Source organism: Trachymyrmex cornetzi, unplaced genomic scaffold, assembly GCF_001594075.2.
Source record: "Trachymyrmex cornetzi isolate Tcor2-1 unplaced genomic scaffold, Tcor1.1 scaffold156, whole genome shotgun sequence".
Classification (NCBI taxonomy): domain Eukaryota; kingdom Metazoa; phylum Arthropoda; class Insecta; order Hymenoptera; family Formicidae; genus Trachymyrmex; species Trachymyrmex cornetzi.
The window spans coordinates 4,035,826-4,049,380 of NW_017296157.1; the positions used below are offsets into that span (position 1 = coordinate 4,035,826).

The 13,555-nt window shown below is 33.6% G+C and overlaps 1 protein-coding gene across 4 annotated transcripts in view; it reads right to left on the reverse strand.

Annotated features, from left to right (window-relative positions):
• Fas3 (fasciclin 3) overlaps positions 1-12,724 on the reverse strand; it is a 397,915-nt gene extending 385,191 nt beyond the window's left edge. The window contains exon 1 of one of the 4 annotated variants that reach the window (XM_018503354.1): positions 12,253-12,722. In XM_018503354.1, the coding sequence (XP_018358856.1) occupies positions 12,253-12,367 (115 nt within the window). In that variant the 5' untranslated portion in view covers positions 12,368-12,722. Of the gene's footprint in view, positions 1-12,252 lie in introns of all 4 variants that reach the window. The other 3 variants (XM_018503356.1, XM_018503357.1, XM_018503358.1) reach the window with 3 other exon arrangements.
• Positions 12,725-13,555: the final 831 nt, after the last annotated feature.

Consider the following 13,555-nt stretch of genomic DNA (forward strand, 5'->3'; position numbering starts at 1 on the left):
ATATTTGTAAAAGTAAACTTATGTTTAGTTATATTACCTCAACATTTAGTTGAAACTATTTTACTCAATATTTGATAGCTATAACTAGACTTTTTTTTCAGTGCATAATTACTAAACATCTTATACATGTACTGTATCATATATAAATATTCTATATATTTTCAAAAAATATATATAAGCCAGTCAAGGACTCTTAAAAGTTCAATAACAATATGACGATAAAAAAGGCAAATAAAAATCGATTCTTTAAAATATAAACGTATAAAAATTTTTAATAGGAATTAAATACATACATAATAAAAAACTAAGATATTATTACATGTTTAATCTAAGAGCCGAAACATGTAATAATATCTTAGTTTTTCGTTATGTATGTATTTAACTCCTATTAAAAATTTTTATACGTTTATATTTTAAAGAATCAACTCTTATTTGCCTTTATTATCGTCATATTGCTATATATTTTTCAAAAACTTAAGTTTACTCACAATATTTTGCTTTTTTTAAGACAATGGATTACTCCGTAAAATTCACTTGCCTTGCTAACGTATTCTGATTTAATGAATAAAGATAAGAAAATAATACAAGAAAAATAAATAATATTCCAAAATAGAGCATATTCTCTTAATTGCTACGGAAATGCTAGATGATTTATATGTCACATACTCGTGACAGTAATTATTAACGATTTCCGGATGCGTCATTAATAGCATGTATTACAAAACTATGCGTCAAAGTATTATTCATTGACCACAATTGCACTGTTCTTGGAATCGTTTTATGTGCACAGACTACTAGGAACTTATACATATACAGAAATTCGTGCTTCGAATAATCTTGATTTTAAGTACAATATACCATCTGTCTACCTTTTTTTAAATTGCGTTATCGTAATATGAAATTTCCCTGTACTAGTCGATAATCATACCCAACGCGCATGATAAAATGTAAAAAGAGAAATAATAGAATTGCACACACAAAGTTGAACATAATATAATCAATCACAACGAGAAATATACACTTTAGATAAAAAATTTGGAAATTGACATTTTTGAAATTACTTATTCAGATATCCATAACAATATGCTTTTTTTAACAATAAGTTTTCAGATCCAATAACAATTAATGCATCTAAAACATTATTAAAAATTGTATATAAGGATATACAGAATTATTAAAAGTTAAAAAAGACTTTGTTATAGAAATTTGAAAAAGCAATCCCAAAAATGTCAATTTTTACAAACTTTTGGCCTGGAATGTACATTTCCAGATAGAAATTAATTTCGAGCATATCATTTAAACATTAAAAATATAAACTCGTTTAAACTATACGTATACAATTCTTGTTTAGACGCTCAGGCGCTCGGATTACGAAGGAAATTTCGGCTAATTAGCGTTCTGACCTGTTTCATAACGCAACCTACATTCTTCTGCCACTGTGCATATAAGATAACCGAGCACGACATTACGCTTATTTAACGTTCGCTGACATCAGCAACTTCAATTTAACCTTTTCCTTACACTCGCGAAACGTCGATATTTAAACGATCAACTAAAACCAACGTTTTGTGTGGTTTTTGGTTTTCACAGTTGTTTTAAATTTTTTTCTATTTCGTGTTGTGTGTTTACTCCAATTTTTATTTTCTCGTGATGTTTCATACACATTTCATATACATTGATAAATGTCAATATAGAATATATCATCGTCTCTCATTTTGCGATGCGAATCATGTAAATTGCAGTTACATCATTGACATCGCGCAAAAATTATAGTAATACTGTAGACAATTAGTGGCACAAGAGCGTCGTTAGCAGTTTTCTGAAAAAAGCTTACAATATTAAAAAATTATATTTTAAAAGTACATTACATTTACTAAAATGCATTTGCTTAATGTAGCGTCTAATTACCATTGTTTTCTATCATAATGGTTGGTCGTCATGCTTTCCACCAGATATGTTTTTACGAGATTTTTACAAACGTGCAAAATGACATCAATCTATAGATTAGCTATTTACGGACGCAAATTTGATTAAAAATGTCTGATCAATTATGAAGATAAAGCTTCGGAAAACATAAATACTTATTTTAAAGCTATTATTTTCGAACATTTAAAAAATTTAGAGAATTTTATCCAAAACAGTGATAAAAAATCTCGTGAAGCATACTTCAACGAGCTATAAACAATCATAATGATGCTTGAATGTCATACTAATTGTAAATAAATGCATTTTAGTGCATGCAATATACTTTTATAAAATATAATTTTTAGTGTACTCAGTTTCTTTCAGAGAGGAATTATTGACAACGCTCTTCTACCACGAGCTGTAATATGTACTGAACATTCTCTGATCTTAGTTTCTGTATTCCGTTAAAAAGAATTGAATATATCTCTTCAACTTCACTTTAGAGAGATAGAAAAAGAGATATGCTTTAAGATACCTCATTCTTTCTGAACTGACAGTGAAAATTTCATAGTAATGTACAGTCTATTCTTATTGTCGTCTATGAGTAATGCTTACGAAACGACAGGAATTTATTCCGTCACCATTAAAAGACAGTCAATTGAATATAAATAGATGATGGTAATTGTGTTGCGAAAAAATTTCTAGTTAACTGATCTATTTTCTATTTTGTATTTTAAGGAACATAAAAAAAAGGATCATTTTTGGCCTAAAAAGTGTAAGTCAAAGAAATACTGTTTTTTGTAAATTTTGACCTCATTCATGCGATAAATCTATTAAATAGTCTGTGGGATTTAGGGAATACCTTAAAAATTTAGTAAGAACATGTATTTATAGAAATTCGAATGACGTATAAAGCTAATATATAAAAAAACAACATTCATAAAATACACGTAATATCATGTCATATACGTCGCTTTTATCGATCTTACACGACTTACACGCGATTTACTATCACATACATACGATTTACGAAACGTCAATATAGGGGGTAAAGGAGTAAAGAGTGATGAAACATTTTGCATGCACTTTCCGAGAAATTCCGGATTTTATTTGTTATTACAAAACATACCTTCCTCCTCCAGAAAAACTTACACAAATACGTTTTGTAGAAGCTCCAAACATCCGAATTTCTATATAGATAAATAGATCATGATGTGGTTGCTCAATTTCCAAGATGTTCCCTAAATTTCATGAACTTTTTTAGTAGATTCGTTATATCTAGGGAATGAAAATTTACAAAAAAAAAACACTATTCCTTTTAATTACAGTTTTTAGAGCCAAATAATCCTTTTTTTAACATCCTCCTTTATTATAAAAGCTAAATAGATGGCTATTAATGCAGCTGGTTTTGTTAAGACAAGTGCATGTTCCGACTGAGTAGTGCGATAACGTACTCTGCCTCTCTCTGCCCTGAATAATATCTGATAAGATTAGTTAACAGCGCGTATCGCGTTTTAGAGTTCATGAAAAAAACAGACTCGTCAGATATTTTATCCGCAGGGAAATCCTCAATGTGCGAGGAGAGAAATGATGTATTTTCCGCAAAATCTAGAAACGAATCCCACCTTGCAACTTCGTGGCGGTTCAGTTTACAAAGCAAACTTGGAGCTCGACTACGTTCGACTGCAATCGTATGTGTCCAAACGAAGACAGAAAATTTTCAAATACACTCACTCCGCAGAGCCGAATCACTGCGGGTTCTTTCGTATTTATCCATCCCGAGGTACGGTTTTGCCAACAACCGCGCGCGTATCAGGTATCGAATTTAAACCCTCAGTCATCCATTTCCTCTTTCGTTCCGAACAATATCATTCCTCTATCACTCTCCCTTCCTCTATTTTTTCTCTCTTCCGCTTTTTCTCATTCGCCCTCCTTCGTGGTCTCTTCCCATTCTTACACTGTTTATAGATAAATATTCTCCCTCGACCAAACGAGTATTTTTTACTGGCTATCGAAAATCTCCCTTCACCTTCTGCCATATTTTTCCAGCCATTGCGGTGGCCGATAGTCTATCGTGCGTAAATACCAAATACGCGTCTCTACGTAATGATTGGCAAAGAGTACCAACGGGTAACAACGCAAACAAATTTTGACTGTGAGCTTTTTTCAGCCATTAACGCTTTATATTATTTTACGTAACGGAAGATAAAATTCTTTCTCAACAGATACTAACGAAACAAAGAAATTTTTTAAAAAACAGTGTATCACAATGGATTTATGATTTCTTAAATGAAAAACGTTGTTTATTAAGTATCTCCACGTATATTCAATATTTAAATGTTATATATTTTCTCCATATTTGTTACACTCTTTTTCTTGTTCCTTATCTTATGTTTTCAAAAATACATAATCAATAAAAAAATATTTGTAATATGTTCCACTATTTTAGAATAATATTTCATAGATCTATTCCGAAAAAAAAGGCAGAATTATAAACACAATTCCGTCACGTCATTCGTCCAATTATTTATTAATTAGCTCAGACTCGATACGAACAGACTATATTTACAAACCTATATTTATACAGACAGTATTTACAGAACTATAGCCCAAGAAAGGATACTCCATTTTTTGATAAAAAAAAGTAACAAAGTCAATGGTAATAAATGTGACTGCCATGAATGTCTTAATTTAATTGCAAAACTTTAATAAAATTTTTTTATTATTTTTTATAGCATATTAACTTTCACAAAAACTGGGATTGTTTCAGCTTTCAATAAACTCATCTCACCCTTTTACTTTCTTATTCTTTTACTTTTTTGTTTATCTATTAGATAAATTATCATTCAGTTTATCCAAAAACGAAACAACCAACCGACCCTTAATATAGAGCAATAATTATTTTAAATAAAATATTGATTATAATTAAGCTTGATTTCAAATTTATCATTTATTTTAAAATAATAATATTTTTATAGATTATCCTAAAAATACCTTATTAAACATATTTTATTAAGAGCATTCCTGTAATAATTAAGTTCTCACTAGGTCACTATACATCATCGACATCCTACGAGAATGCATGTTGCATTTACGATCAAAGTCAGAGTATACTAAGAACTGCCATTCATCGATCGAGTGACTCACTCCGTCTTCGGAATTAGGTTACGACATGCATGACCATATCATAATAATTCGTCGTTAAGAACATGACGTCATTTGCAACAAGTGCACTCATGAAATTACATTTCCCGCATGACAAACCCGTCCCATGGCGAAATAAGTTTCGCCCAATGCGTTATCTCAGAAATGCGAGTTGCACCAAGGAATTTACTTGGAATGCACCTTGCATCCTATTGCAAGTACAGTTGGCGTCCCACGCCCAGCATTCGCAATTGCGTCAGATTTACATCGACCTTTTCTTAGATCTCAAGGTGAGCACGAGTTCAATTCAAGTGGCATTAAAGCGAGAGACATAAATTTTGAACAAATGCGACCTTAAACTTTCCCCTAAACATATTCCAGATTATTTTGTGACGGCGCGACACGCGATGTTGATGTATACACATGACATACTTTTGTACAACATCATTTTCACCAAAATATAACATACATCGCGAGAGTATCGATCTCTGCGACACATTTATTCGAACAAACAGTCGGGGATAATGTTATAAATATACACGTTATTCGTTCAAAATTATACTAACACATGAAAAGAATTTTGCGAAAGTATATAAAAATTTAGATAGAATACAAATCTGAAAATAATTTTATTCGACTATCGAAATAATTATGTAAGAAATTCAAACAATGCTGCGAAAAGTTTAGACATTGTAGCAATCAACTTGAGTATCCTTATACATAATTATCTTAATAGTAAAACAAAATTAGTTTCAATCAATCTATCTAAATTTTTAGATACTTCAGCAAATCGTTTTTTTCTGTAGAAAAAACCGTTCAGATAAAAAATCGTATTTGAAGAATTTTCACTTAATATCCTTTTAATTTCAAAAATCGACGAAAATAAAGTAGATTAAATCGCATAGTAGATTAAATCGCATAGTAGATTAACATATCACGGATTATCGTAGCGCAATATTAATATAATGTATATGGAAAACTCATACCTAATGTTTAAGGATTCGTTGAGAACAATAAAATCTTTGTATTAAAATATCATAATCCACGTTGAACCTTTGTTCCAATATAAAAGCGATTCTTCGCGAATCAGGTTGAGAAGCGACAAATAAAATAACGCCAGTAAGTATCGGTCGTTGGTCGCGCTTAAATCGATAAACGCCTAGTATTGAATTTACTTTATACTTGCTTCAGACTTGTTTCCTGTCGCTTTATATAGCATGTGAACGAGAAATAATATAAGTAGGTAAAGAGGGAAAGAGAAAGAGAGAGAGAGAAAAAAGAGCTTAAAAAAAAACTTTTGAGTAATATCCTTTACTGTGATCGAATTACATATAGGAAAACAATTAATATTCCTAAAACTGTGCTAAACTCAATTATAAGAGAAATATTTTCATCCACGACGCGACGGTTATTAATTCGACTTGGAAAAAATAATAATTTATTGACGAAATATCTTGAGATTAACTTATACGGATTTCTGATACTTAACCGATTGATTTAATTTTATATCGAGAAAAAAGTAATATTTTTCAAAATTTTATTTATGATAAAAAATATTTAATAAAAAAAGATAAGCAAACGAAGCAAAACCAATTTATTTCACCTTTATAAAATTATTCCACTTTTATAACAAATAACAAGAAAATAATTGTCCTGTTAAGAATTAATCTCATATCGCGAGAAATAATGTAACGAGGTTTCGATGTGCTCCTCTTAAATAAGACTGCTACGATAATTGCAAAATAATTAACGTTCCGGTCTAAAGCCTTAATAGGTTGCGACAAGTTATTCGCGGGTAACAAGAAATTTTCTTCAATTATATCGTGGTATTAATTGTTCATCCGAGCGACGCTTCCCTGCGGACGATCGGCTGTCACCTCGTTCACTAATATTTCACGTCAATTAATTGAAAGTAATTTAACATTAAAATATTAAAATAGCGCTGGTCGACTAAAATCACGCAGGTACATCATCACGATATACAGGAAGAGCATGAATCTGACAAGAATTAATGAGAGAATTCTTCATAGCGAATATGAAATTGACTTCTCTTTAACAAAAATTTGATGGAAAGCCATTACTTGTCACTTTTCAAAATTTTTTGTTAAAAAAGTAATTACTACTTAAATCAAATTAATCAAAGTCGACTTCTAAAATTTAAATGAAACATGAATTTCATTAATATTCTTTCTTCAATTTCTTTAGAAGATATTAACTTTTTGTTCAATATTTAAAAAACTAATGCTCAATTTTCCTAATACGTAAAATTAATCATGCATATTAATAAGAAAGAAAATTACTACAATTACATAAATTCGCTTTTACAGAACAAATCTTGCTCAGCAAAAAATCAAATAACTAGCTAATTATTTTAAAGATTTGATATAAATAAATCCTATAAATCAAATTTATTTAGCGTGTTACGGTTCCATACGTAGTAATTTTCGAAAATCATAATTTCAAAAATTCTACACCATAAAGTGTAGAATTATCAGAAATACGTATATAAATATGTATTGTATTTTATAAAGATCTACAAGTCATATCAAAATAACAAACATGTTTCCGTACCAATATTAATCTTACGGATACAGCAAGTAAACCAATCAATACATCCGCTTTTATAAAATTTTTTCCATATCGCAAATTTGATCACTATAGATTATTGTGTTAAAACAAATAAATTGTCGAATTCCGTATTCTGGGTTTTGTTTTTCTCTAATTCTTTTAATACTACGCTTTTTAATACTACTACATTTAAAAATTTTTTTTCTTTATAATTAAAGGTTATATGAAAAGCATATACATTTTTTCTTGAATATAATGATTATAAGAAGCAATTAATGATGATACAATTATTCAAGAAATATTTCAATATTCATTAATTATTCAATATGCATTTGACACAGAATGCATATTATTATGATATTAGGGCGAACAATCAGTATTTCAAATTTCTCAGAAGAGTAAAAGGATTATACGGTAATATCTATCTCCACAACTTGTAACTATGAAGTTCAAAGAACAATAATCTTTCTATTTGACTTGAAATGTAATATGTTGAAACATAACGTTGCGATAACCTATTGGTTATTAAAATTATTTAATATGATAATGGAAAAAAGTCGGCTCTTTCAAAGGGAGTTTCGCAACAAAGTTTCCACGAAAAATCGATTCTACAAACAGCAAGAAGAAAAATTATGTTTGCAAACGAAACAGAGTAATATCTTTATATAATTCCGCTGGATTTTAAAATCAAGCTGCTTTTGTACACTGAAAAATTACAATAGACATTACGCTGATATATTATACTGAAATGACATAAACATCATGAAAAATTTACTTCAATTTCGTTGCATCATACTCTTTTCAATTTGCTTTATGTAAAAATGTCCTAATTATTTATGACAATCTTCTTCGTGTATTATCATAGCGTTACTCCAAACGTGAATGCAGCATAAAATGCATACATTTGCACTATATATAACTTTTAAGCCATTGCACGGACCCACAATAACGACCCTACTATGATTTCGTTATCTGGTTCAATGATCGATTAGCTCTAATCTACTATAGTGTCACAAGAAACCGTTGTGTTTCGAACGCGAACAAACATACGTGAACAATATCTCGCTCGTAAATATTTTTCAAACGTATGCTATATTTACGACGAAATATTAATTAGCCTTTGAATTTTACACTGTGATTGCACGCGCCATTAATCGTTTCTTAAATTTCGCAAACGCAATTGCCTATTGTATTTCCCGATCCCTGGGATTATTTCGTATATTTACTGTACGTACTTTCTGCTCTATAAAATCCTCCCAGTATTTGCACGTATTATATTTACCCTGCTGCACATTTTAATCGAATTCTACACGCATTACATTTATATGTCTCGTGATAAATCACCTGCGCTGAATCTTGTACATATATACATACGCGCAGTGCTATATTTATATTCACGCCTATATCGAATTTCATATTCATTATAATCACGTCGCGTAATTTCAGCAAATTTCGCTCGTCATGTCTACACCGTGCTACAAATTGTCCTCCCCCCTTCGCCCCTCGAGAATTTTGTAAATTTAATATCAATATGGTCCTATTAATCGACCATTGTGCGCCAGGACGTATCGCACTCACGAACCGGTTCATTAATTATCAGCGAAATATTTTGCCGGTGTCACGTTTACCACGCGCCATTACCCGAGAATTCGTCTCCCTCGAAACGAGAGCGCCGTGCGTTTCAAGAGAACGTCAAATCTCATTCCGGTCTCCGTTGGATTAGAGCTCTAGGTATACCAGGGCAGTGTAATTCTTTTGTCAGAGTCATATTGACAATTTTCCTGTTGGTTATTTTGACCGTTATTTTGATCTATCGTCCAATAACTAAATAATAAATAATAAACAAGCTTAACAAATAAGTAAGATAATTGTTAGTTAGTAATTCTTTAACGTTTAAATAGACAGGTACCTTTACAGCATAGAAGCTTGCAGCAACATTTGCAATGTTACTGAAATATTACTGGAACGTTGCAATGTTGCTGCAATATTGCTGGAATGATCCGTGCTATGGATGACTATAGCTCTAACCCTATATAATTATCTTAAAAACCTTGATTTGGGAAAGAAAAGTAAAAAGAATTGTCCAGAAATATTAAAGTTTATTACTTTTATATCCCTCTAACCCATAAAGAATATAAATATGATGTAAATTTAAGAAGCTTTCTAGCTTTCTACAGTAAGCCATTACCTAAAGGTTTAAGTCAAGTCATAAAAAATCGACTGATCACACAGTCAAATATAAGAAAAATAATCAACTATGATTGGTTAATTTCTTACGGCTTAAGACTTAAAGCTTAGGTAATGGCTAACTGTAGAAAGTCTATAAATATATAAGTATACTATTAAAAAACATAACTATAAAAATAAAACTTGTTTGAGGTATTCGGAGCAGCCCACTTACCTACTTAAAAGTGAATATGATACGGTTATTAGGTGAAATATATATGGTGCACATTGGTACATCTAGAGCTCCTACGCTGCATGACGGCTAGATACCGGCATACCGCGTAGCGAATAATCTCGAGGAGGACGCGTTTCCCGCCAGGGCCTATATTCCGTAATTATTTTACACGCCTATCGACAGTTGTCGTTGCGCAGCTTTTTCACCATATAAAATATCTGCGCAACGACACCGACAACTGTCGGTAAACGTCTAAGGCCCAGTTTCACAACTTAACTCTTAACCGCGAAGTTCAACTTATTCATTATCTCTTTTCAATTCTGGAATTGGAAAAAGGTGACAAATAAGTTGAACCTCGGTTAAGAGTTAACCGTGAGTTGTGAAACTGGGCCTAAAACAGTTACAGAATATAGGCCCAGCGGCGTTTATATATTCGTTTCATACGTCGACGGGCGTGATCGTTACGCGGTCCGCACGCGGAGTCCACGTAGCGTGGAGAATCACGGCCGCGCACACCGAACCTTTCTCGCCTCTTCCGACTTCAAAGCACACACAGGAGTTTTCCCACGAGTTTCCCTTTCCCGCGTATCTTTAGCGCGTGCGAGTGGGCGACACGAAGCTGCGACATTCGCAGTGAGAGAGGAAAAGTTGCGAGCGAGTTGTACCCGTCATTTGCCTAAACGCGTTTGCTTTCCGCGAGGTAAAAGTCACAAGAGATATCGGAAAGCTGTGTCTCCTCTGGTCTTCCTTCTTTTCTCTCTTTTTTTTTCTCCTGAATGCGTTAAATTGTTGCGGCTATATTTGCTTCGTATATTGGCTACGTTAAATAAAAAAAAAGTAGATTTGCAACTGCTGGAAGAATTCTTTAATATGATTGATTTATAAGTTTATATCCAGCAAGGAAAGGCAAGAACTAATCATATTAACCTTAGAACGCTGTTTATGTTAAGAGTACAGTATTACTATTGGTATGTAAATTGTACATCCGACGAAGTAGGACACTCTTAATTGATGTAACGAAAGATTTGCATAAATTTCACACTTTTAATAATAATATTTATAGATTTTCATAAACACAGTTTAATTATTAAGTTACAAAAAAATAAAAAATAAGTAGACTATATATATATATATATATATATATATATATATATAATTATGCCTCTTACACTTTTGATAACAAAATATTTATACTCTAATCCTTTACACATACAAATAATATATTATTAACTTAGAAGAAAAGAAAAAATAAATACACTATCAAATTCAATTCTGTTAATCCCATTAAAGGTATAGCTTAGTACTCAATGATCTCGCTGGGATATTGCTGGAATGATCTATGCTGTACGTAAGGAGTAAAGAATCTTACAGTTTTGCAAAGCTGCTTTTTCTGCTGAACATACAGCCATCGGCCGCATTCAGCAGAAAAAGCAGCTTTGCAACTGCAAAATTCTATAATATCATGATCTTGCCTTAATTCCTCACCTAAATTCATAAACCAATCATGTTAAAGAATCTTAGGGGCTCCGCACAATAAAAGGAACAGAGAACAGAGAATAAGAATTTCAACCTATCAGAAATCATGTATTGTGGAATACGCAGTGTGTATCCCACAATACATAATTTCTGATAGGTTGAAATTCTTATTCTCTGTTCTCTATTCCTTTTATTGTGCGGAGCCTCTTACAGTTGCAAAGCTGCTTATTTTTTTACTAAACACAGCCATTAGTCGCGTTCAGCGTTCATTTTGCAACTGTTAAGAGAGATATCTTCTTCGCTGAGATAGGATTATTCCTCTACATTTAAAAGTATAATCCAATGAGCACGGAAAAAAAAACCAGTTGCAAAATAAATATTTTGGCGAACGCTGCCAGTGTATATTAGCGCGTTTGACAGCGCGATATAAACCGCGATCGTCGAGGTTGCGCGTTTTATTGGCGCGCCGGATTCGAAACGAAACGAATCTCCGTATACGTTGCGTCGCGCCGGAAAAGCGCGCAATATACGACCGGATATAAAACCACGGTAAAATCTCATTATAACGAATCCCATCTAGAATCGAGTTGATCGTATCGCGATATTCGCGGTGTATCAGGCGTGTCCGATACCCTGCTGGGTAATGGCCGGTAATGGCCAATCGCGGCCGGCGACGCGGCGCGACGCCTTCAAAAAATCACGATCTCGTCATAACGGGATTTCACCGTGCGATTATGTAACTTATGCCACACGCGCACCTTCAACAATCGATGAACACAGCACGGCGATGACACAGGCCCAAACGGTGATGGTGAACGTCGTCATCCTGATGCCGCTGCCGCTGCCGATGCCGCTCGTAGCTCTCGGACACATCACAGACAAAAGAAAACACTGTCGCGAACCAAATTCCTCCAAGTCGGCGAACTTCAGGTTGTCTCGCAAACCGCGGTGCGGTGATGAAACACAAAAAACTCGCAGAATCGCCGAATCGGAAACGGCGCGAGATCTGATTTAAACGACGCGGGCGCGAGTCGCGGGGACGCGCGATGGATGTGATCGAAAGTCGATCCGAATCTTCGGAGCTGCCTTATATAAGTAGTACCTCGTTCCTCGTTCGCGGAATGTCGATTATTACAACGACAGAGGCGTGACCGTGAGACTCGTGAGAGAGCGACCGGCGAGCTCGACGCGCGAAGACCGTCTGCCGCGCGCTTTACTTTTGGAGCGCTTGCGCTTCGTGAGACATCGGCAGCCAGCCCGAGTTCACCCGAGCGTTCGGCGATCCCACTCCCCTCCCCTACCGCACCGCGCGCCGCAACCTGCCGTTACACGTTAGTGACGTTGCACTCTACACCACTCTGCACTGTACCGCGCCGTGCCGTGCCGTGTGGTGTGTGTTGCGTACCTACTTTCGTTCGTAACCTTACGTTTACGTTACGCACACAAAGGCAACACGACCAACGGACGACACACGATTGTCTATGCGTTTATTTTAATACGCGCGTGTCAATCGTTACCCTCGAATCAATGAGACGTATGTACATCTCCGCGAACGTTATTCTTTTTGGTTCTTTCGCTCCCATAAGTTCACGTGCACTGAAAGAAAATAACGGTTGCGCGCGATTACTATAATTTAGTCGTAATTTATGTAGCCATTTTCGGTATCAAATATGTACAGGGTGTCTCAAAACTGATGATAAATATTTTAAGATTCTTGGTAATATTTTCAGATGAAAAATCTAATATAAAAATGCCGAGGCTATGATTGTTTTCAAATGGGAAGAGTTTAAAAATTACAAATGATAAGGCTAGAATTTCACGCACTCAGCGATGATAATATGATTAGCGTGAAGGTTTTGTTATTGTTAAAGGCACAAAGTTTGAGGAAGCATTTCCACACTGATCATTTTACTATCCTTGAGTGTCAGTATATTTTTTTTTTTTCTACATGAAAAGAACAGTTTTGCTGAAATATCCAAAAGTTTAGTACAAATCTGAAAACAACTTTGTTGGACTATTGAAATAATTATATAGAATGTTCGAACTGGAGATTGCTATAGA